Source organism: Ipomoea nil, unplaced genomic scaffold, assembly GCF_001879475.1.
Source record: "Ipomoea nil cultivar Tokyo-kokei standard unplaced genomic scaffold, Asagao_1.1 scaffold1833, whole genome shotgun sequence".
Classification (NCBI taxonomy): Eukaryota; Viridiplantae; Streptophyta; class Magnoliopsida; order Solanales; family Convolvulaceae; genus Ipomoea; species Ipomoea nil.
The window spans coordinates 509,756-533,828 of record NW_017618261.1 but is presented as its reverse complement, the minus strand read 5'-3'; the positions used below and the strand labels follow the sequence as shown (position 1 = coordinate 533,828).

Below are 24,073 nucleotides of genomic sequence, written 5' to 3'. Positions count from 1 at the left end.
AACCTGGAATTGAAGAAGATCCATCAATGTCTAAATCTGCTTGGTCTGAACTTAACGAAACATCCACAACACCTTCACTAACTGCATTACATAAATGTTGTGAATATTATTTCATACAGTTCATCAAACATAGCAAAAACATAGTACCTACAAATTCTGAATATACTGTTATGCAATTCTGGATATATAGCTATACTATTCTGGATATATAGTTATGATATTCTGGATACGCATATGCAAAGAATTGTCAAAACAGAGTACCAACGAATTCTGAATATATAGTTATGCAATTCTGGATATGTAGTTATGTAATTATGGATGTGTAGTTATGCAATTCTGGATGTGTAGATATGCAAATAATTGTCAAAACAGAGTACCCACGAATTCTGAATATATAGTTATGCAATTCTCGATATGTAGTTATAAAATTATGGATGTGTAGTTATGCAATTCTGGATGTGTAGATATAAAATTATGAATTTTTAGTTACGCAATTCTGGATTCATGGTTATACAATTATGGATATATATATATATTTTTTTTTTGAAAATACAATTATGGATATATAGTTATGCAATTATGTATAAATAGTTACAAAACCACCAAACTCGTATTCATTGTGCCCTACAATCAAACTAAATTGCAGATTCTAAACACACAAATCAATCAAACATACTGCTAACATCAAATTTATCGCAATATATCTCAAAACCATAAAAGTCGCAGAGGAACAAATGGAAAAACAATCGCAAAATACAAATCACCTGGAATCGAATGCACACCATCAACCGCTGAATCTGTCTGATCTGTTGCCTCCTCCATCTAACATTCAATATACGCAACTGTGAATGCGATTACGATTGCAAATAATTTGAATGCGAATTTCACAATGCCTAACTGTCAAAAACGGATATGGAAACTTGAATAGCGAAAGGAAACTTGTATAGCTAAAGGAGAAAAACGCCATTAACGGAATTTTTTTTTTTTTTTAACAGACTGGCTGCTGCAACATTACCCCAAAACGACGTCGTTTGCATCCGTATGCACGGCATAATTTGCGAAGTTTCCTGAAGCCAAAACTTTCAGGGGGTGTTTGGTTAGTGGCTGATCAGCTAATTTTTGACTGATTTGACCATTTTCAGCTGTTTGACTTAGTCAATCAGCTGGAATGAGTGTTTGGTTAATAGCTTTTTCCTTCCGCTGATTCATCCCAATAAGCTGATTTTAGAAAATCTGGGTGTAGCAGCGGATCAACTTCTCCCACACGTTACGTGAAGGTAACAAATTAAAAGTGCTAATCGGCTGCCAAATTTGGGGTACGACTGTTCTCGATCAACCACCTAAGGATTTGGAGAATCTGCTCTTTGCTCATGTTCGTGGTGCTTTAGTCCACACAAGTAGTTTTTTCTTTATCCCCCTTTTCACGGATCTTCTTCTACCAAAAAAAAAAAAAAAAGGAGAAGATTGAGTTAATTATGATAATTATCTATTGACTATATATTAACATTTATCAATTTTTATCCTCCACTTTCAATAGGATCATAAGTAGTACATTGACTATTGATTTTGTTTTATATTTAGTCCTCTGGTTAATTTTCTTTAGTAAAACTTAAATTTAAGGGTAAAATCTAAAAATTGACTTGTTATTAAGATGACCAAATTTAGCTCATAAAATTCATACACTAAATTCATCATTAGTATGAATGTGAAGAACAATTTGATGCATAAGTCAATTTTGATAAATCTAATGATAAGTTTATGCCCCAAATTTGAGGCGATTATATCGTTTGTTTAAAGACCTTAAATATGCAAATCTAGAGAGACGATTCTACTAGCTAATTTTACATTCTTACCCTTAAATTTAATAACAAATATTTAAGCAAATGACAAAATCAGTAGTCAATGAATCAATTATAATCAAATTGAAAATTGATGATAAAAATCGATAAATGTTGATAGTTAAAGGGTCGAAATTAATGATCATTACTATCTTTTATAGAAAAAAAAATGTAAAATGTATTTAAATCATATTATTATTATTATTATTATATATTTATATATTTATATAGGAAATTAAAATCATATAATACTATTTATTTATTTTTTCTGAAAGGATAATACTATTTATTTTAGAATTACAAATTATTAATTGAATATTATTACGGAGTACAACTTAAAAAATAAATCTATTAATTAACTTTTTTCCCAAAAGCTATATTACATACCGTTTCATCAATAGATTATTCTTTTTATTTTCAGCAATTTATTTACCAAATACTTCTAATTTTTAATTTACCAACTTTCAAATACCTTTTTCAACTAAATTAAACAAAGCCAATGTCTATCTATTACTGATTTAGAAGTGTTACAAAGGATGCTCTCATTTGAAACCAAAATGTTCATATATTACCATCATATAGTGATATGATCCTACATCGGCTCCACAAGAGATTGTGGAGTAAAGTTGATTTCAAACCTATCAAATACATTGATTTAAAAATGCACTTTTTATTTATAGTCCACACAGCTATCTGAATCATGGTCCATGGAATAATGATTGTTTCAGCACAAGGCAAATATAACTTAGCCCAAAACGACGGCATTTTTATAAGTTGGTGAGGAGTTGACGCGAGACACCTTTCCGTCCAATCCCGTTACAATTTCTTTTGTTTATGTATTATGTTAAGAATTTATGTTTATTATGTTAAGAGTTTGTGTATATTATGTATCGACAAAAACGGAAAACAAAATTTCCAAAAAAACAAACACCAATAATTAAAAGATATAAAACAATGTTGTTTTAAACCAATGCGCACACACGATATAACAATTGTCCGCACAATCCCAGAATTTAACCCTCTTCTAGATAGTTAGAAAAGGCTAACTACGTTATCCGCTCAAGGGTATGTTTAGTGAAAAATACTTTGTTTTAAGTTATATGGTAATGCAGAAGCAGGAAGTAATGCATCAAATCAACTTACTATTCTTTTCAACTTGTGTTGGCAACGTAAAACGTAAACGAGATTTACGTTCCATAAAACGAAATCATTCCGTTCCCAATGGCTGAAGGCCTCAGCCATTTTTTCTTCCTAATTGTTTAAATACACAACAGAATAAAGCAAAAATCTTATGTTCAATGACCAAATGGCTTCATCAAAATTTCTGACTGTCTGTGTACAAGTTGCTAAACAAATTTTTTTTAAATGATTAAAATAAAAAATTGCATTAGAAAAGTGCACAACAGTGGCGGGTTCTTATTGTGCATCAATTTCCAACTTTTGCATCAAGTCAAAAGAACCAGTACCCATTTTGACGGGTAAGCCAAGGCATATTCTGGAAGATGGTGCATCCAAGTTGTCGGTCATACCATGAGATGCTGCTTCTACTATAAATTTCGACGCCGTTTCAAAAGACATCTTCAAAAAGGGTGACAATGAATCAGCTATTCTTCCATGTCTGCTCATTGGTTGGTAGCCACCATTGTGGGTCATGTAATCTGCAATCAGGCTTAAGTGCCGAAAATCAATCTCAACACCATAAATACCAAACACAGTCTTCACCTCTCTGATGAGACTTGCCCTGGCAGCTTCGACCCCAAATGTTTGCAGCATGGCATGGATATTATTGCTGTATATTCGATTCACATCAAGTTCATCCTGCAATTCCCAAAATGCACCAAAATCCACTCCAGCAGCTTTCAGTGCCCAATAAAAGGGAGCATTTTTGCTTTCATTGTTCGGAAGCTTCTTGGCTTTCTCCGTTTTCTCCCCATCCCAAAGTACCGTATTTTCATCCACATCAAATTTAACCATTCTGCACTGATGGATCTTCCCAGAACTCTTTATGTAAACTTTCTTTGCAGTCTTCTGAGCCACCTGCATTTATATCAACTCTTTTGAATCAATACAATGAACCGCAAACAAAAAAAGACAAGAGGGAGAGAGAGAGAGAGAGAGAGATTCTCTTCCCCTATACTACAAGCATATATTTCATCCTAAACTCATTCTGGTTTTCAAGTCTCTGATAAATGCAATTTGACATTCGTAACATGGCCACCCCCATTCGTCAAATGTTCACAACATTCATTTATGACTTAAAACTCATTTGTGACTTCTCTAAAGGTATCAATAGACATTAAAAATTTTAAAGCTATCACTACTCACTAGGAATTGTCACTAACTTCCGCAATATGTACTTGTCTACTAATTTCTTGAATATATTCTGGTGAAGCAAGCCAGAACAAGTCAAAATTGTAAGATACTAATTCCCGGTGAAGAGAATAGGAAATAGGAAGCATCTAGGAAGTCATCCAACAAAAGGATTAGCAGATACCTGTGCTAGTAAAATATGAGGTTCATTTGTAAATCTGAAATGGACCATAAAGCATGACCCTTTTGTTCCCACAAAAATAGCCCTGTCAGATTCCTTTTTCACAAAGATTTCCTTTTTTTGCTTTACTTTAGTTGATGACTCGGTCTTTTCCTCACTTGATTTAGGCTTTGATGATTCTCTCAGTTCAGTTTCATCATCATCATCATCATCATCATCATCATCATCATCATCATCATCTCCAGCTTCCTCCTCCCTACTATTGACATCATCAGTCTCATCATTTTTCATTTCAGACGATGAATCATGTTCAGCAAGCTCATTGTCAGATCCATCGTCATAATCCATCTCATCTGTAGCTTGCTGTTTTCTTTTTTGTGCATCAGAACCAAGATCCTCAGTTCTATCATCCTCCTCATCACCATCATCATCATCAGCCATATCTTCTTGAGATTTGGCACCGGAAGCATTTTCATCTGTTTCATTCGATGCAACTGACTGAGCACTGGATTTGAAATTTTTTATGCCACTAATTTTAGAAAGCAAGGACAAATGATTTTCAATTGCATCCTCCAACTCCCTCAAAAAGGCAGATGTGAGGGTATACTTGCAATCTTTCAACGAGACAGAATCATGTTTTTTGAGCTTCACAATAAGTTCGTAAACTTGAGAAATGTTATTGTTGTGAATTGATATCGGCAATAGATGGACTTCCATGCTCTCAATCATGTCTGCGACAGTGATCTTATTCACTTTTGCTAGAAGGGACTGGGCATCATCCCTGAAGACAAAAAGAGAAGTCTTTAATCTAGGCATATTTAGTGTAGCAAAAAATTTCTTGGGCACAAATGTGTGCCAGAGACCAAAAAATAATCATTAAAAACCCAACATGCTAAACCCAGAACAAAGTATTGGCTATTGTCTCTAATCTGAATGCCAATATACAGATATGTCTATCATAAATATGAACAAAACACCCTGACACCTGTTTTTGTCACATTTATTTAATCATCTCTCAACCAAACCCAGGGACCTTGAAGAGACGGAAATAAACATAAGGGGAAAACACCATTGACTAACCCAGATAAGGATAGAGAATGAAATAAATGGAGAAATCACATTAAAGGAGTCCCTATATATCTTGTAGCAAACCACAAGATATGGACTTTATTTTGTTTAGAGTTTATTAGCAATAAAAAAACTACACACTTTAATTTAATTTTAGTTTTTTTTTTTTTCTATTTGGTACATATGTACATGAATATTGGCACTGGAAGTCCAATTAGTGAATCAAACTGTATGAGCAGACTACACGCCACTCACATTCACCAATACTAGTAGGGATGCCAATGCACTGCAAGTAATAAAAGCCAGAAATTTACCTTGATGTCCACCCAAGGAAGGGACAGGACAAAAAAGGAGTCTTAATCACATCAGAAGCTGTCATCAAAATCTCCTGAAGACGTGGAATACCAAGTGTGACATTCATTTCCCCACGGCCAGCAAGATGGAAAGTGTTAAGTCTGGGAACCAAAAAAAGTTGTTAAAACAGCAATATAATATATTTGTTGAAATAGAGAAAATATTTAAGAGACTGATTTGAAAGTATTCAATTCAAAGAAATGAAGCAAAAAGTTATACCTTAAAACCATTGAAACATATTTCAGAAGGTAATTTCCAACAATCCTACTAAAAATCTCTCTTTATACCAACAAACGAGGATTCAACTATCTAGAGGTTAATAATGCAAATTGCTGAATATTCAACAAATCTTTCCAGGAAACAATTTTAAAGTTAAGTAATGGACGCGATATTGAAACCCACAATGGGACCAAGCAAGCAGCAAATTCAATATTTTCCATTCAAAGCTAAGGCATGCAAGACAACAAAGATAAGGAAGGATGTATCTTACGTCATCTGAGTTGATGGTTCACCTACGGACTGACCAGCTATTACACCTACAGGTTCCCCAGCTTGCACCAGACTAAACAAATACTTCTGTTCTACTAATTTGAGAAAGGATGCTAGCTTCTTTTTATCTGCAGTTAGCTGCTCCACTTGATTCTCAAGACGTTCCTCTTGCACATGCTTTGCTAATGACTTCTTTGAGTTTTTATCTAACTTTGCCTTCCTCTCCATCCAGAACTTCTTCACCCTTTCTTCAAGTCCATTAGGCAATTTTTCAATATAAGAATTGAATTGGCGTGCAGGATGAAACTTTTGACGAATGGTTTCTTCATTCTAAGCATCAATAAAGAGGAATGGAGAAATCACCGGACATTCTTTCCCAATGAAAAAAAATGAGACAGCATTATCAGGCAGGATCAGGGTTATCAAGGCGACGCCTAGGCGTCCTGTCGGTCAAGACCGTACGCCTAATGTGCTCGCCTCGCCTAAGTGTAGAATACAACCCAAAACTCCACAAAACATACATGGGCAGAACCTACACACTAAGGCGAGTTGACCAGTGTAATTTTTAGCCGGAGAAGTTGCCAGAATCTGCCTCACGCGCCGGCGCGTGGTGTCGGAGCAGCGGCACAGCGGCTGCGCGTGGTGGCTCTGATGGCGGCGCGGTTCAAGCTCCGGCGTCGCCCTCCTGTTCCGAGCAAAACCCACTCCCTCACTCTGGCATGTTATGAATATATACTAGACTTCTCACCAGGGTTATCTAGGCGACGCCTAGGCGTCCGGTCGGTGAAGACCGAACGCCTGATATGCTCGCCTCGCCTAAGTGTAGAATACAACTCAAAACTCCACAAAACATACATGGGCATAACCTACACACTAAGGCGAGTTGACCGGTGTAATTTTCAGCCGGAGAGGTCGCCGGAATCTGCCTCACGCGCCGGCGCGTGGTGTCGGAGCAGCGGCACAGCGGCGGCGCGTGGAGGCGCGTGGTGGCTCTGATGGCGGCGCGGTTCAAGCTCCGGCGTCGTCCTCCTGTTCCGAGCAAAACCTACTCCCTCACTCTGGCATGTTATCAATATATACTAGACTTCTCACCACCTTAGGAAAAACTATTCATCTTCTCAAGACAACTTTAAGTAAATAGGGTTGTGAAAAGGCTGCCCAAGACAAGATATTTTCAATATACAATAAATACTAGACTTTTCATTATTCTAGGAAAAACTATTCATCTACTTGAAGTAAATATGCCAGCAAAAAGGCTGCCCAAGACAAGATATTTTCAATATATATATACTTTTTATTTATTTAATACTCATCGCCTAGTCATCGCCTAGGCGGTCGCCTAGTCGACTAGTCGACTAGGCAGTCGGTGGCATCTCGCCTAGAAAGTCCGCCTTGATAACCTTGCTTCTCACCACCCTAGGAAAAACTATTCATCTTTTCAAGACAACTTGAAGTAAATAGGGTTGTGAAAAGGCTGCCCAAGACAAGATATTTTCAATATACAATAAATACTAGACTTTTCACTATTTTAGGAAAAACCATTCATCTACTTGAAGTAAATATGCCAGCAAAAAGGCTGCCTAAGAGAAGATATTTTCAATATATATATATACTTTTTATTTATTTAATACTCATCGCCTAGGCGGTCGCCTAGTCGACTAGGCAGTCGGTGGCATCTCGCCTAGAAAGTCCGCCTTGATAACCTTGGGCAGGATTATACAGAAAAGGCATACCTTTTGAAGTGCCTTGAAGTTTTTGAGAAAGCTAGTTCGATGCACATCAATACCATCTTCACCATAGTAAAATTGGATGATCGAGCCATCTGCATCACGGACAGTATAATCATAACAAACTTTGAGGCTCTCAAGATTTTTTATCAAGCACCTCTGAAGATATCCACTGCGAGAGGTCTTAACAGCAGTATCTACTAATCTGTATATACAAGTCAGACGAGTAAGGAGCCAAGATAACAAAACCAGAAGTGGCAGTACTCCATTAGAAAAATTAGATAAAAATAAGGCTTCAATTCAACCCGATAACAATACGAATCAATTTCCAGCCTAACCCATTTTGGATTATATAAATCCTCACATAAAGTTTCCTTCTTTTTAGCCTTCTCCAATGCAGCCACATAGATATTAAATGTTGATTATATTTAAGTGTTGAATGTACAGACATGCAATTTTAGGTGATTTCACCATATCTTTAGGTGACTCTTGACTTTTCAAGCACCCTTTGTTTAAGAAGTAACCTTCCATGTACTTTCTTTTCGTGTGTTTATGTACCTAATATTGTATTGAGCTTTTCTAACAATACTTGTTCTTTATTTCCACAAGAGAATTTTGCATTGTCCAATATTCTAATTATTTATAAATTGTAAGTACGCAATGATCACAAATTTGAAGTAAAAGGTTGAAGAAAATGGGAAGAACAAAGAAAATTTTGGATATACCCTTCACGACCAGCCATGCAGTGAAAGTAATATTCCTGAGGACGGAGACCAGTAAGAAAACGGTCAGTGATAAAGCCTCCTGCCCTGGCAGTGAAATCCCAGGGGGGAAAGCATGGCAAAGTCTTCCCAGAAACCATCCGAGGCACTCGCTTTCCTTCCAACTCTTGTTGGCCAAGATATGATGATATTTGTTGAAAATTAACCTACAGGAAGCATTCACAAGTACTAAACATGATGAGAATTGAAAAAGAGAATATCAATGACAATATATTAAACAACCAATGCATATTTGAATTGATAACTAACTTGACACTTTGACAGTTTAAACCAATAATTTGGAGAGAATGAATTTCTAAGTTTAAATTGCGGAGCACCAGAGGATACATCAAACTTTTATAATGCTAATGCCTATTGTATTTATTTTTGTAAGTAAAGAAATAGAATTGAAAGGCACCAAGTGATACCAATCGTATTACAAAGAGTGTACAGCAAACATAATACAAACAAATCAAGCCTATCCAAAAACAATCAAGGAAAAAGCAGCAACAGGGGTCTCTCCTTGAGCCCAAAAAAGAGCATATCAATTAAAATTCCTTGAATTAATCCATAGAGGATTGATGGCCTTCAAACACTGTCAATCCCCTTCATTCCAAACCAACCAATGAGGAACAAGGTCCCATTCCTTGGATCACTTTCTAAATATTAGGGATATTGGGAACCACTAAACTTGTTTATTTTATTTCTCACAAGGTGCTACAATTTATTTCCTTTTGCAGCTAACGTGTGACAATTGACAAACTATATTTTACTACTTCAATCACCCCATTCACTTTCTTAACAGCAAGTCAGCAAGTAATATTATACAGAAATATATTAATATTTAATAAAATAAAATAATTCTAGAAAAATTATAACAAAAAAAGATAAGAGCAAAGAGTTCAGGCAAATAGGTAACAAAATAACTATCTTGAGATAATCAGCTGTTGATGATTTTAATATTTTTACTTGTTCCTCCTGGGATAAAACAAAAACTTCATGAAAGCAAAAGTAAATACAGGAGAAAATATGATCACATATGTGAAGAAGTAATCTACATAGAGCGAACCAAGCACTCCAATCTCAATCACAATCTATCCAAAACTATGTTGTGGAAGAAACCCATTGCTTTGGACATCATACCTTCATTTACTAACAAAATGATATAAAGCATCATTCAAATATAAACTAGAAAACCATTGCTTCACAATTTACCATCATTAAAAATAGAATAATGCTAGACATAAAGAAATATAAACCTCTTGGAATGACAATAAAATTATAGCAAAAGCAAACTGCGTTTGAAGATGCAAGGTTTAGAAGCCAGGCAGGTCTAAAACCCATGACACTAAGAATAATTCTTGCCATCTACCAGTTGCAAATGGCAAGTCCGTGTGGATGTGACTCTTTATGATCCAGAACAAAAAATTAGAAGGCCTAGAACAAATCATCTGTGAGCCTGAAAAAATATATATAATCAACTTACCGTACTACCCTTAGCCCCAGTGACTGTCATAAGAGAGATGCAATTCTTGGGGAATGGTCTCAATAATCCTTTGAGAAGCAAATCTTTGTCCATGTTTTCTGCTTTTTGGTTCAGTTTATTTTTCATCTTCATGTCCAAGAAAGCTACAGCATTTTCTTTATCTGTACTAATAACTTTTTCAATTTCCAGCTGGAGTTCTACAGGACCTACAACAAACCAAACAAAATACATCAGGAAAAATATCTATACATATAGATAAGAAAATAAATTAATAGAGGTATAAAACAATCAAAAGATAGTTATCGAAAGTTTGCAGTGTTTTTAATCAAAATTTCAACTCTGCTCGTGATTCTATCAGATTATTCATTAGGGTAGCAAATTCATGAGATTTGTTTGAAAATATTTTTCCTTATTTGCAAGATCTTGATACATGGACCATTTCAAGGTAGAAAATTATTTGCAGTGCATGAGTACATGTATATTGAGAATGCATTAAATTCATATTATAGTATAAGTATCTTTTTTTTGTTGAATTGATGAAAAGCATGGGGTTCTGCTAATATAAATTGATGAAAAAGAACAATGATATACAGCATGAACAGAGGTGGAAAGTGAAGCCTTTCCTATAGGATTGCAGTAAATAAGAGCAACCAAAATTTTTTATGCATTGATAAGTCAAATAGTTTATGCCCTTGTTAACTCACTCAAAGCATTTATTTTTCATAATGTCAGGAATTTCATCAAAAACCTAAGGTGATTCAGAATTATAAAGGTAATTAAAACAATACACAGAGAGAAAAGATTAAAAAAATAAGTGACAGGCATGGCTACAGCAAGTGTCTGAGAATTTAGCGGGAATACCGGGTAATTAGAACAAAATATTACAAAATGCCAAGCACAGCTACAGTGTCTGAGAATTCCTTTCATTATATGCATATGCAATAGATTATGATACCTATTTCTCCAGGTTTGAACTTAACAAAATTAGCATGAACTTCTTCACCAACATCATTCCCTTCAAGATGCTCTTTCCTTCTGGAGTCATAGTCAGGCAATATTATAAGGTCATCCAATCCACATGTGAAGCCATGAGTCTGAATGATGGAAGTGAAACCAGCAAAAAAGTATGATCCAACAAGGCTTGATATAAAGAATTAAACTTTGAAAAGAAAAAAGGTAAGACAACCACCTGCAAGAAAATGGTGAATAATCGACTAAAAGCAGAGAGCAACACTCCCGCAATGTTTGACCCATACAGCTCCTGAACAGTGTGGACCAAACCAAATTTCCCAAACTGCGCCTTGTCAAGTACACCACGTACAAACTCATTTTTCCAAATGATAAACTTATTATCAGCAGTATTATCTTTATCTTTGGAGAAGTATTTCTCCGGAACTTTCCCTTTGTTTCTGATGGTACAAGGTGCGAAACCTCTTGTCAGATGGTTTAAAATTGCAGTAATGACCTAGAATTGTAAAGTTAAAAACAATTAAAGAGATATGTTCATAAATCAAGGTTATTCAGCACAAACTTGGCAATCTCTTATCAAACCTGCTTCCCAGTCCAAAGAGGCTTTGGTTTCCATACTGCAGGCAATACAGGCTGCAGAAAACTCTCAGAGTCTACCGTTGAAACTTTCCGAGAACGATCTCCAGAAAACGAACCATGGCCCGCCATGAACACACCAGACCCATAGAGAAGTTGGTTGAACTCATCAAGAGTTAAAAATGTATTCTTCATTGTAAGAATGACAGCACTTACAATATGATCCTAAAGCAATTGCCAAAGAACATTCACATTAGTACCATTGATGCATCACAACATTTACTGCAGTAAAGGATCATAAATCAGTAATGACAATAAGTTCAGAAAAACAGTTGAGAAGTTGGGAAAAACATAAATGAAGATGAGGAAACCTGAATCAGGCCTCTAACAGTATCTCCCTTTGTTGGAACGATGTATTGTTCATTAGCATTTACAATGTTATAGGCTTCAGCACGAGAAACTTCATCTTGAGGAAAATGGACATTCATCTCATCACCATCAAAATCGGCATTGTAAGAGCTAAAAGTAAATCCAGACTTAATTAGTCAATTAATACATTTCTACTAGGTATAAGAAACTCTTTAGAAACAGAATAGCAGGTAGACCAACCTGCAATTAGCATAATGCATGCGAAGCGTTTTCTCCCCCTTCAAAACACGAACTACGTGTGCCATTATGCTGGGTTTGTGAAGTGTTGGCTGCGAATAAATTTCTCAGTTACACTAAACAGCACTTTCAAATAATCTAAGTGTGAAAGCAAAATGAATTCACATATTCTGAACAAGTATTTCAATTTAGTGTCTCAAACATTTAAAGAAAGCAAACCACATCCCTCTGTGCAATACAAATATTCATTAGTTTCCTGACAAACACAAAGCAAGTAAATAGCATTTAATATTTCAGTTCTATCATGATTTTATACTTCTTCACCACTCAGCACGTAGAATAAGTGCAAAATGCCCTAGCTCAGAAGCTTGTTCACAGAAGCATATGATGAAAAAAAGTTCACAAATTTATATGCACTAAATGCATAAACACCAAGAATTATTAGAAAGTGCCACAGGTAGGCATGACCTCTTATCAACCAAGGCAATCATGATCATTGATCAGCATAGAATAACTCCAAATGAGGATGCCAAATCTCAGTGTACCAGAATGATATGCACATGGGATAAAAAAAAAACACAAAGTTTGGCCGAAGATATGGAAGTTCACAGTGATCCTCCTCTCAAAGCCTTGTAAATTATGTATTCGCCCTTTACATAGAAGAACAAAACAACGTGTTTATGGAAAAATTCATATATAGATCACCACCTGGTATTTAGTAGTGATCATCCAAGTCATTTTAATGCCTCCTAGACCACTTAAGACTAAGTCGCCCAGGCTGCACATGTGGCAATAAAGTTAAACTTCTCATGGACCATTCATAAGATAATACACTTCTAAATTAGTTGAAATTTTTTATTCCTTCCTTTTGATAATTTTTTGCAGTCTCAGATGGTGATTTCAGGTGACGGTGTGTTGTTAAGCATTGTCTGACATTGGTAATTTTCTTAAGCATTACATTGTGATTTAAGGTTGGTGGTTTTCCAGTGATTAATTTGTTGCAGCCTCTTTCAGCACTTCATTGCTATACAAATACATCATTTTATATGCAATAAAAGTTACAGACAGTGTTAGAGGGGCCAGTAAGAAAACAGAGCAAGGTGCCATCAGCAAGGGTGGTTACTACTTCCCACTTACTCCTATCAAAGCAATCACGATTTTGCTCTTAATTGAACAGATAGTGCCTGGTGACTAAAATGCACACTGCTTTTTTGACACATACTTCTCTACAAAAATTGTACTAGATTCATCACTTTTTGTTGGTTCATTTTATGCATATTAACAGGTTTAATTATATATTTTATACCATAATATGTGTGCACATATACATGCATACAGCCATACATACATACATACTAATGAGTAATGAGCTTCAATTAAAAAAGCATGCACTTCTCTTTGCACTGTAAGTAGAGAACAAATGACATTTGGGTAAGACACAAAGTGAGTGGAATGCAGTAACAACATTGAAAGGACAAAGAAGAAAATTATATGAGGAATAATGCCATACCTGCCTATTGACAAGCACAATATCCCCATCCTGCAAGTGCCGGTATACAACTTTTCCCTCAAATTCATACTCACTGTTCTTCCCTGATTGTGTTACCACGCCACTAGAAGAAGGCAATTTTCGAGATACTGCTACACGCATCTTTCTATGTGGTGGCAGCTTAAATGTGGATACTCTATCAGAATATGACATAGCTCCAGGATGGATCTCAGGGCCATTGATAATAGCATCCCTCAATTTGGCAACATTCCATGGAGTCACTCTCTGGAAGAATATTTTGAAATCAGAAATAGAAGATTTAAAAGAAAAACTTGCTTCTTCCTTATACTGTTATTACTTTTCCCATCTTGTCTCTAATCCACCCCCACTCCACCCCCCCCCCCCCCCCCTCACTGCCCCTTCCAAACAACGAGAAAAAGAAAAAGAAAGGTTATGAAATATACCATCACTGTGTTATGTTTTAGTAGTTTGACTACACGTCACGGGTCTATGGCTAATAGAAGAAGAAGAAGATGGTTTACCTATGGGGGCTGAAGATAGTAAGAGAGAGGAGAAGTTGGAGGAAGAAACTTCCTTTTGATTTTATTCAATTTCCAACTTAACTTGACAAATTAATATTCTCCCATATATATAGGAGTTACAACCAAAGATATAAGGAAATAATATTCTAAAACTGTTCAACTAAATATGAAGGAAATATAACTAAACTAGTAAAGGAAACAATATAACTAATTTGATCTTTAGGTAGTGTGAACTAGTTGGGCAGCAGGATCTGTAATGTATCATTACACCCCTCCTGGAGATCAAGCTTGTCCTCAAGCTTGAAGCAGGTGACAACGTTCAAGTTGAATTCAGGTGATTCCATCGCGTGCGTTCAACTCCGTGGATGCAAGCCAAGCAGGGGGTTCTTCACCATCCTCTAATGTCCACAACATAAAAAGGTGACGACAATTATGACCCGGAAAAAATCGCTCATCGCAATTATAACACAATTTTTTGGCATCCCTCTCGGCCTTTTCCGCTGGGGATAGGAATTTATACGGAGGTCGAGGTGATTTGGTGTGGTTGGTTGGTTGTTGTGGGGGTAGTGAGACACGGGCAGAGGGAAGGGGTGCGGCAGGGTGTGGGTCATTGTTTACCGTTTTGGCAGGTAGAAGGCCTAAGATGTGACATTTCCGGTAGAAGTCACGGGCTGTATTAATGGCTTCGTTTAGAGAACTAGGCTTGGTCCTTTCTACATCAATCCGAAGTACCTCGTCTAGACCACCGGTAAAAAGATCAACTCGTTGGGCTGGGAGTACTGTGCCTGCACGTGCAAGGTGAGCTCGAAAGTCCTTGACATAATCATCAACGTGCCTGCCGGTCTGAAAGAGCAGCTTTAGTTCGCCTAGTGGATTAATGCTTCGAGGTGGCCCAAAACTCAAACAACACTCTTCCTTAAACGATGCCCAGGAAGCAAATGGTGACACTGCAGTTTCAGAATGGTACCACAATTGGGCCGCACCAATCATGTGGTGTGCTGCCAGAGGAACACGTTCATGGCCTGGTGTGTCAGCATGGCGAAACGAAGACTCACAACGAAGTAGCCAAACCATAGGGTCTTCCTCGCCTGAAAACAAAGGGAATTCGACCTTGGGATACCGGGAAAAACGGTAGGAGTGATCCCCTATGTCTGCCACAGTAGATGTCCCTTCGTTTTGAAGGGCAGAAACAGAGTTCTCCTCCTGGACAGGTTGTTTACCATGGCTGGTGAGTAGCTGTTGGACCAGATTCTCCAATCTGGCAAGAGAAGCTGCCTGGGTGTGAGAGGATGCGGTTAAAGAGGCGACAGTAGTTGTCAAATTTTCAATTTTGTCATGCTGTAATTCCAAAGCTTTGACAGATTTCTGCAAAGCTTTGATGGCTGATTCAATGTTCAAATCAGTACCCATGACGCCGGCAACGGGAACCAAATGATATGTTTCAGTGGATAGACTACGCTTCACAGGTCTATGGTTAACGGAGGAAGCAGGTGGTCTACCTATGGTGGCTGGATATAGAATAAGAGAGGAGAAGTTGGAGGAAGAAACTTCCTTTTGATTTTATTCAATTTCCAACTTAACTTGACAAATTAATATTCTCCCATATATATAGGAGTTACAACCAAAGATATAAGGAAATAATATTCTAAAACTGTTAAACTAAATATGAAGGAAATATAACTAAACTAGTAAAGGAAACAATATAACTAATTTGATCTTTAGGTAGTGTGAACTAGTTGGGCAGCAGGATCTGTAATGTATCACACTGCCCATGCAGTTTCTAAGTAAACTAAAAAAAAGTTGTAAAAGAAATTTTCCTTAGCATCCAACACAAATCTGGCAAAAATCTCAAGCACAAAAGGAATTTTATTCGGCAAAGAAGCGATAGTAAACAAGCATAACAAGAAAATGCATCTTACCTCTGGATAAGTTAGCCGGAGAGCAAAATAAGGTGGGATACCAATTTCATTGACAGCCAAATAAGGATCTGGAGATATAACAGATCGGCATGCAAAATTGACCCTCTTCCCCATCATTTTCTGGCGGAAGATACCCTCTTTCTTTTCCAGCAATTGGCATATGCCAGTACCAACATCTTTTTGACCTTGAGCTGCCATCATATTAGCAAGATCCTAATTAAAAGAATTGGCCTAATAGTACAGAGCATGTTAATTTTCACTTTTCAATCGAAGCCACCAAATAAAGCAAAACCAAATAGAACTCAATCATCAAATGAACAAGACAATTAAAACCACTAGATAGTACGTGCTGATTACTGAATAAAGTATTACATAGACGAAGAATATTCCTCAACAATAAATCAGCCAAGCAGAAGTGGTAAATGGGAGGGAAGCCATTTAGCGGTCGTTTGATTAACGGAATGTCATATTACCTTGGGGAATGTTGGATGTTGAGAATGTTGGATTACTGGGTTTCGTTAAAATTGAGATATGTAATATAAAGTTGTTTGGCTGAAGGGTTGTTCTTTGCGTTATAATGGTTATTTTACTTTAATACCCTCAATATTTTTTCATGCATTTCAATATTCCAATGCATTTAACCATGCAAAATTTGATATATATATATATATATATATATATAAATAAAATTTGCATGCATGCATCCGCAAAGTCATTTCCATGCAGGCATCCGAAAAGTCAATGTTCCTTCATCTTAAAAGTTGATTTGTGCTGCGGATTCTTTCATTTCCACAAATTCAAATGTGGCTTCCGCAAAGTTGATTTTTCATGTTAAGCAAAGTAAACTTGCTTGCTTTGAACGAATGGTTAATTTCCATGTTTTAACTTTTCGGTCAAAAACAGAGCAACATGATGGAAAGTGAAGGGCTAAGTTAGTAAAAAGCCAAAAAGGGAATCTCATAATACCTAAAAGGATGCCAAGGGTATCACATCCCCTCCAAAATAGGGAAAAAGCTGATGTGGACCTTAAATTTTATTCCATTGGAAAGTTACATAACTCAAACCAAACATAGGAATGTTATATAACTAACCAAATATAACCTTTGTTATCTTAAATAATCCGAACCAAACGCCCCCTAAAGGATGTTATGGGAATCAAGATCGTAATGGTCAAAAAACAGCACCATTGATAACAAATCAAAAATCAGTTTACTTACCCATTGCAGTTTTGCTATCAAATAAAACATTTACAGATTGTTGAAGTTCCATCCATCGGTTGATGATCTTAGAACGTTCAGTAGTGTTAACATGAGCATTCCCCAAGGCTATATTGGACTGAAGGACCTTGTTTAACATAACAGTATGTGGATGCTCCATTACCTGAAAAGTGCAAACACATATATAATGTAAGTATAATCCCTATTGATTAACGAAGCACCATATATACAACCCCAGTCAAAAAGGCATTGCATCACTGTGAATTACTGGTAACGTCTTCTATATCTGTACTTTAGAACTCCTTAAAATGTGATATAGAATAAGACCTCAGCTGTTTCCTTATAGCAGTTAAGGATAGACTATGGAGGATGGGCAACCACATAAAACATGGATAGTATGATGATCACAGAACTTCCTAGGCACGTTTGGTTCACAGAACGAGACCTCCAAATTCTCATATAGAACAAGACCTCATAATAGGAATTATACTCCATTATTTGGTTGGCAAAGGAAAAAGATATATGATGACTAAACTCTAAAGGAATCTCATTCTAGTGTTTGGTTTATAAAGGATTGGGAAATGAATAAATATTCAAATTACAACAATACACATTTCCAATATATATGTATAGACACACACAAAAGTGAGTGTATGTATGTATGTATCTATGTATGTATGTACGTATTATTATTATATATTAATATTAATATTAATTATTAATATATAAATGCATACAATTTATCTATTTGTTATATGTATATATTTATTTAATTTAATCATAAATACTTATGTACATATATACAAAGATATTTATATAAATAAATAAACAAATAGAGATACATGAAATTTATGCACACATACAAATGTATGTATTTATATGTACACGTGTGTGTATTATATGTTATATGTATGTATTTATAGGTACATATGTGTGTGTATTATATGTTATATGATTGTGTGCAAAAAACTATCAAAGTACATTTTTGGACACTAATCCTAAGAACTCAAAATAGCTAATACATGTTATTCCCCTTGGAATGGTTATTCCCCTTGTAGGGAGTAACTCATTCCCACGAATAGAAAGTCAAACCAAACAATGAAATAGACCTATTCCCGACAATGTTATTTCATTCCTAACCTATTTTGTGAACCAAACACGATATGAGTGTCTAAGCTCACAAGTAGTCACGAGAAAAAGGGCTAATATAAGACAATACCATATTTAAAAGGGGAGAGTAAGGCTCCAATTGAAAATTCACAAGTGTAAAAACAAAAATAACACCGCCACGACTCCCACGAGTCATATTAAACACATTGGTGTGTAATTTTACTTTCAGGTATCACAAGCTTTAAGGTATCTTTTTCTTTCTTTTCTTTTTCTCACATTTGAGCTTAAGGAAAAAAAAAAAAAAAAAAAAAAAAAAAAAAAAAAAAACTTATGTTATTTAACCCTGAAAATAGAAACATATACAAATGGACATTTTCATCACATAACATAGAAAAATGGTATAGCAGTCAAAACAACAAACCGAATACTCAAGGCTCCAAAATCAGGTGGAGTTTGGAGAGGGAAGAGTAAAGAACCGCAAGTCTGCTTTTCAGGGAGATGGTTTTTTTGTGCATGAAACCATATCTCTTGGTCAGTAGAGGAGCTTTTGGTCACCACCAAGGCCCACCTTTCTATGCTCACATTAAAGCTCAGAACTCATTCAAAAAAGATTTCTAATATGATATAGTCATGGCTGTTGTCTTAAGAATTTTAAATCCATTGGTTACAAATTCATAAATCTTAAGTTCAACAATCCCTCGAGAAAGTGAAAGTCACAGAAACAGCATCAATGCTAGGAAATCATTTAGATACACGAATTTTAATACTTACAGAATCTCCCCCTTTCGCAGGTGGACGGAATTTGATAGGCGGGACAAGAACAGCCTCCAAGAAGAACATAGAGTGCCCTGCTACCTTGTCAGGTTTATTAAGACTCTGGCTTTGAATGTCACAGATAAAAGAGCAGATAGAAGCTTCATTTTCCCACAAGAGCTTTATAATATCTCTGACCTATAAGTAGAAACAAATAAAGATGTTTGAGTGCTCCAAAGAGAATAGCAAGGAATTCATATCCAGGAGAATGCATTATAATGCCTACAAATTACACCAATATGTTATACCTGAGAAGGTAAAAGAGGTCCTGAAAGAATACGTTTCTGCTTTTCCAACTCATGATACACGGTATCTTCACGACTCCCGGGTGTCATAGAATTTTCTACTCCATCCGTAGTCGGGAATGAGTTGGTTTCAGCAGTTTCAAAGTCATTCACAACCTCAGAAGTAATATTTTCTTTGGCTCCACCTGTGCTCCATCCCTCCAACTTATGACCTCCAATAATATTTTCTCGAAGGACTGTGTTTGCAATGCCATCCTACAGAAATAATCCAGTTGACAAAAGAATATTAGAAGGGCAGCAGGAATTTCAAAATCTTCAGAAAAAACTAAGTGATATAATCATTATCACAAAGCATTAGCATGTCTTACTAAAGAAAAACACTACAAACATGAGAGATTGAGAACAGCTGTCAACATCCACATGTGCAAGTGCACACTGTAAGAATGTATACACCCTCTCCTCAAGCAGAAATCAACGTCAACCAACCATAACGGAAGTACAGATGACATGATTGTTATTAGCTTCAGATGTATGCTTCATGTTCAGCAATTGCAATATAATAGGATTAATAGCCTAATAACTCTACGTACGTATTCAAAGAATAAAATACACAAGTAGAATGACCTTACAGTGCATGAGTGCAATAAAGCAGGATACTCTGTCAAATATACTTGTTTATAAATACTGTAAATCTTGTTAAAAAGCACACAAGAAAATAAATTACAAAGGGTGAGGGAAGAGCTAGCTTAGCCATTTCATCGCAGTAAAACGATAAGGTCATAACCAAAAGCAATGGTGTTCTATAGGTGTGAATCTTGTGGAATTTCAGCATGTAGAAAACAACTTTACTTTATATGATGGATTATCTGGACTTTATCTCATGCTGAAATGATTGTCCTCTGTAACATTTCCTTAATCCGAGGACTACAAAAATAGTGCACTGATACCTTTATTCATGAAAAATATATCATTTTTCCATCTAAAATGAAAATAATAAAACTGAACCAGGCGCCAAATTACTAACATAACCACATTTCAACTCAGGAAGACCAAAGATGGGGTTAATTGTTGACATTTTGAATAAGAGATGAGCTCATGGCCACAATGTGGGCTGTTGCCTCTGACCCGAACAAATAGAATTGACCTTTTAAGAATCGATATTCACAGAATGAGCAAACAATCATCCCTCAACAGAATTAACAATGATCTGGGATATCAAAAATAAACTAAAGAAATGAAATTCTGGATATACAAATTACAAGTAGTCAATGTGGTGCCATGAGTCACATACCATATGAAGCCATCCAAAAGTTGGTTTACTGATCTTGGGATTTTTTGCTTTGCATTTGTTGCACTTAACGGGCTTTGGCCTTAGAAATTTATTCAACACTGCCATAGCTTCAGTAAACTGAAAATTGTCCCAATTTGGCTGCTGTTTATTATGGTCAAAATGATCTTGTGAGCCAAAATCATCAGTAAGGCCTGACATATGGCTTCCCTCACAGTCCACAGGATCACTATCAATGTAGCCATTTGAAAATTCTTCACCCAATTCTGAAGATGCTTCGCCTAATCGTTTGGCCCCTATAATATCACCTTTTGCTATTAATCTCAATTGGGAGGCACAGTTCTCAACCTACATTAAAAATAAACGGGATGCAGAATGTGATGGTGAAATGCACTAAACCCAAAGCAATATTCATAAACTAAACTCACCTCTCTCCTGCTTGCCTTAAAATGAAAGCAAAATAGGCATGTTCTTTGCAAAAGATTATACAGCATATCAAACAGCAATGGATTGTAGACGGGAGAAACAAGATCAATATGACCACAGTGGCCTGGACAGTTAAATGAACGCTGACCACATGATTTGCACCTGCAAGTATAGTGGTTTAAAAAGTGAAAGTAATTACAATGAAGGCAATTTAATAGTACTGGGCAACTTTAGGATCCATTTTGTCACATGAATAAAAGCAGGCATTCATATTTGAGAGAGTTCTAGAGTTCTATGACTTCTATCTCTTAGAGCATCCCCATTGGGGAGTTTTTTACCAGTTTTTGAGACAAATTTGATGACTTGGAAGAAAGAGGAGAAAGAAGAAAGGTTTTACTGCAACAAACTTGCTTTGCTCAGTTTTTGAGGAAATAACTCACTTTGCACCATCAAGGGCTTGCCTTTTCAGTTTTTTTTTTTTTTCCTTTTAATTCTTTTTTATTTTCTCTTTGCTCAAACAAAGCAAAATCCTGACAAAATGGCCCTAGGTCTCTCATGTATTACCTGTAAACTGTTGTTTTTTCACTCTTTGAATTAGATATGCTCAACTGGTGCCTCATAAGCTAAAAATTTATATAAAAATTATATTATATTGACTTCTATAAATATATTGTAATTTGGATCAAGATATAGAAAACCAAATCTCAATGCCAGTAAGCAACAGCTCTTCTGGGCAGTTACCCATGTCATACAGAATAATTGGCACAAGTAAAGAGATGGAATGGCAGAGGTAAACATCCACAATCAAACCACAATCATATATTCATGTAGTTCTTGGATTGGTAAAACTTTACAAGGCAATGAGAAGTACAACCAAACAGCATCACTATGAGCTATGTTACCCCCATAATCAAGCATAATAAAAATCAATATGTTGCGGTCCAACAGAGCTACAAAAATGGTATAGACTGTGTATATTTAAAAGAAGATGTAAGTTAGGTAAACTTACTCAGCACCCTCATTAGAAGGACCCAAGGCTGGGTCGTATAAACCCCCTGGAGTTGGACCCCCCACTAAATCAAGAAGATTCGGATTGGTAACCTTCACTACGCTGTGGCGCCGTACCTCTTTGGCCGTCATGAAACTGAAAGTAACGGCCTCAACGGCCTCAGACGCACCCTGATCATAGAATTCCAAAAACAAACAAATAAATAAAAATACAGATACGTCGCAACCAATGCAACAAACTGAAACAGATAGGCACCTGTTCTAACATACTTGACCAATAAACCACAGTTTTGTGAGGGAGAGAAATAGAATAGTTTACCTCAACTGCTTGAAGCATGATTCCGAATGTGACCTTACAGATATGTATCACGCTGCGTTTATGCGGATATATATATATATATATATATATATATAGTAGGAGATTAAGAGGTCGGCCGCCGGACGCCGCCGCAGGGAGGATCGGTGGCAGAGAGACGCGATTTTATGTGGGGAATGTTGTGAGGTAAAATGGACTAGGCGAGAGCACGATATAGGGGTTTAGGGTTTAATGAGCATTGAGCAATAGTGCCCTTTGGCCTTTTGGACGTGGCAAACGGCTTTCTCTTCATGATTTAGACTTTCTAAAAAAAAATTGTTAATTAGTACTCAAAATTAAGATCTTATGTCTAAACTCAACTCAAAATATCAAATTTTGAACCATGAATATTGCTAGTATATTCTTACGCTAAATATTATTCATCTCTAGTTGATTTATATCAAATTTTATTCATATACTAAAATAATTTATATTCTCATAAATTAATAAATAAATAAATAAGTACTTTACCTATTTTAATATAAAATATAAGAATAAGGTGTTAAATTGGCCATTCAACTACACAACATATTGCAAATTGGGTCATCAAACTCAAAAAAAAAAAACTACAATTAAGTTCTCAAATCTATATATATATAAAAGTAAAATCCTCCTAACAAATTTTCCCCCCAAAACTTTTGTAGTAAAGTTTATTTGGTAAGTAAATGTCAAATGGAAATTAAATAAAATCTATTAATTGTTATATTACATAATTGGTAATATTATGTATGGTATTATATTCTATAATCTATATATATATAAAAGTAAAATCCTCCTAACAAATTTTTCCCCCAAAACTTTTGTAGTAAAGTTTATTTGGTAAGTAAATGTCAAATGGAAATTAAATAAAATCTATTAATTGTTATATTACATAATTGGTAATATTATGTATGGTATTATATTCTATAATATAATTGAAAATATTATTGTTCAAGTATAATAAAAATCTTATGAAATAATGTAAGCATAATAAAATAATAATAATAATAATAATAATAATAATAATAATAATAATAATATAAAAAACCATATAAATTTTTTCCCAAAACTTAGCGGCATTTATATAATATCCTAATTTTCTAATTTAATTAATTATCAAAATATTGAAATTATATATTATATATTATTCATTTATGTGTAGACATACTTATTACTGTATATAAAGTAAATTAGGTAAATATATTCTTCAAATATAAATTAAGTATCTATATATAATTTTTTGGTAAGCAAATGTAAAATTGTAACTCTAATTTTAATTGGTAAATGGTAATTGGTAATTGGTAATTGGTAATATAA

The 24,073-nt window shown here is 35.4% G+C and overlaps 1 protein-coding gene across 2 annotated transcripts; it reads right to left on the bottom strand.

Annotated features, from left to right (window-relative positions):
- Positions 1–2,960: 2,960 nt before the first annotated feature.
- On the bottom strand, positions 2,961–22,977 carry LOC109192729 (DNA-directed RNA polymerase I subunit 1-like). 2 transcript variants are annotated; one of them, XM_019343427.1, is made up of 22 exons: positions 22,742–22,977; positions 22,424–22,593; positions 21,417–21,576; positions 20,992–21,336; positions 19,704–19,955; positions 19,414–19,593; positions 17,533–17,695; positions 16,316–16,506; positions 13,876–14,139; positions 12,369–12,457; positions 12,131–12,278; positions 11,766–11,984; positions 11,404–11,679; positions 11,170–11,308; positions 10,215–10,420; positions 8,693–8,895; positions 7,974–8,172; positions 6,242–6,570; positions 5,712–5,852; positions 4,333–5,110; positions 3,240–3,875; positions 2,961–3,171 (listed from the first exon to the last, which is right to left on the bottom strand). In XM_019343427.1, exons 1-21 carry the CDS (start codon positions 22,757–22,759, stop codon positions 3,255–3,257), a joined length of 5,091 nt encoding a protein of 1,696 aa, XP_019198972.1. In that variant the 5' UTR covers positions 22,760–22,977; the 3' UTR covers positions 2,961–3,171; positions 3,240–3,254. The 2 variants fall into 2 exon arrangements, with proteins under 2 accessions (XP_019198972.1, XP_019198973.1); XM_019343428.1 differs by lacking the exon at positions 2,961–3,171 and having other exon boundaries at positions 3,179–3,875; positions 4,333–4,519; positions 4,550–5,110.
- Positions 22,978–24,073: the final 1,096 nt, after the last annotated feature.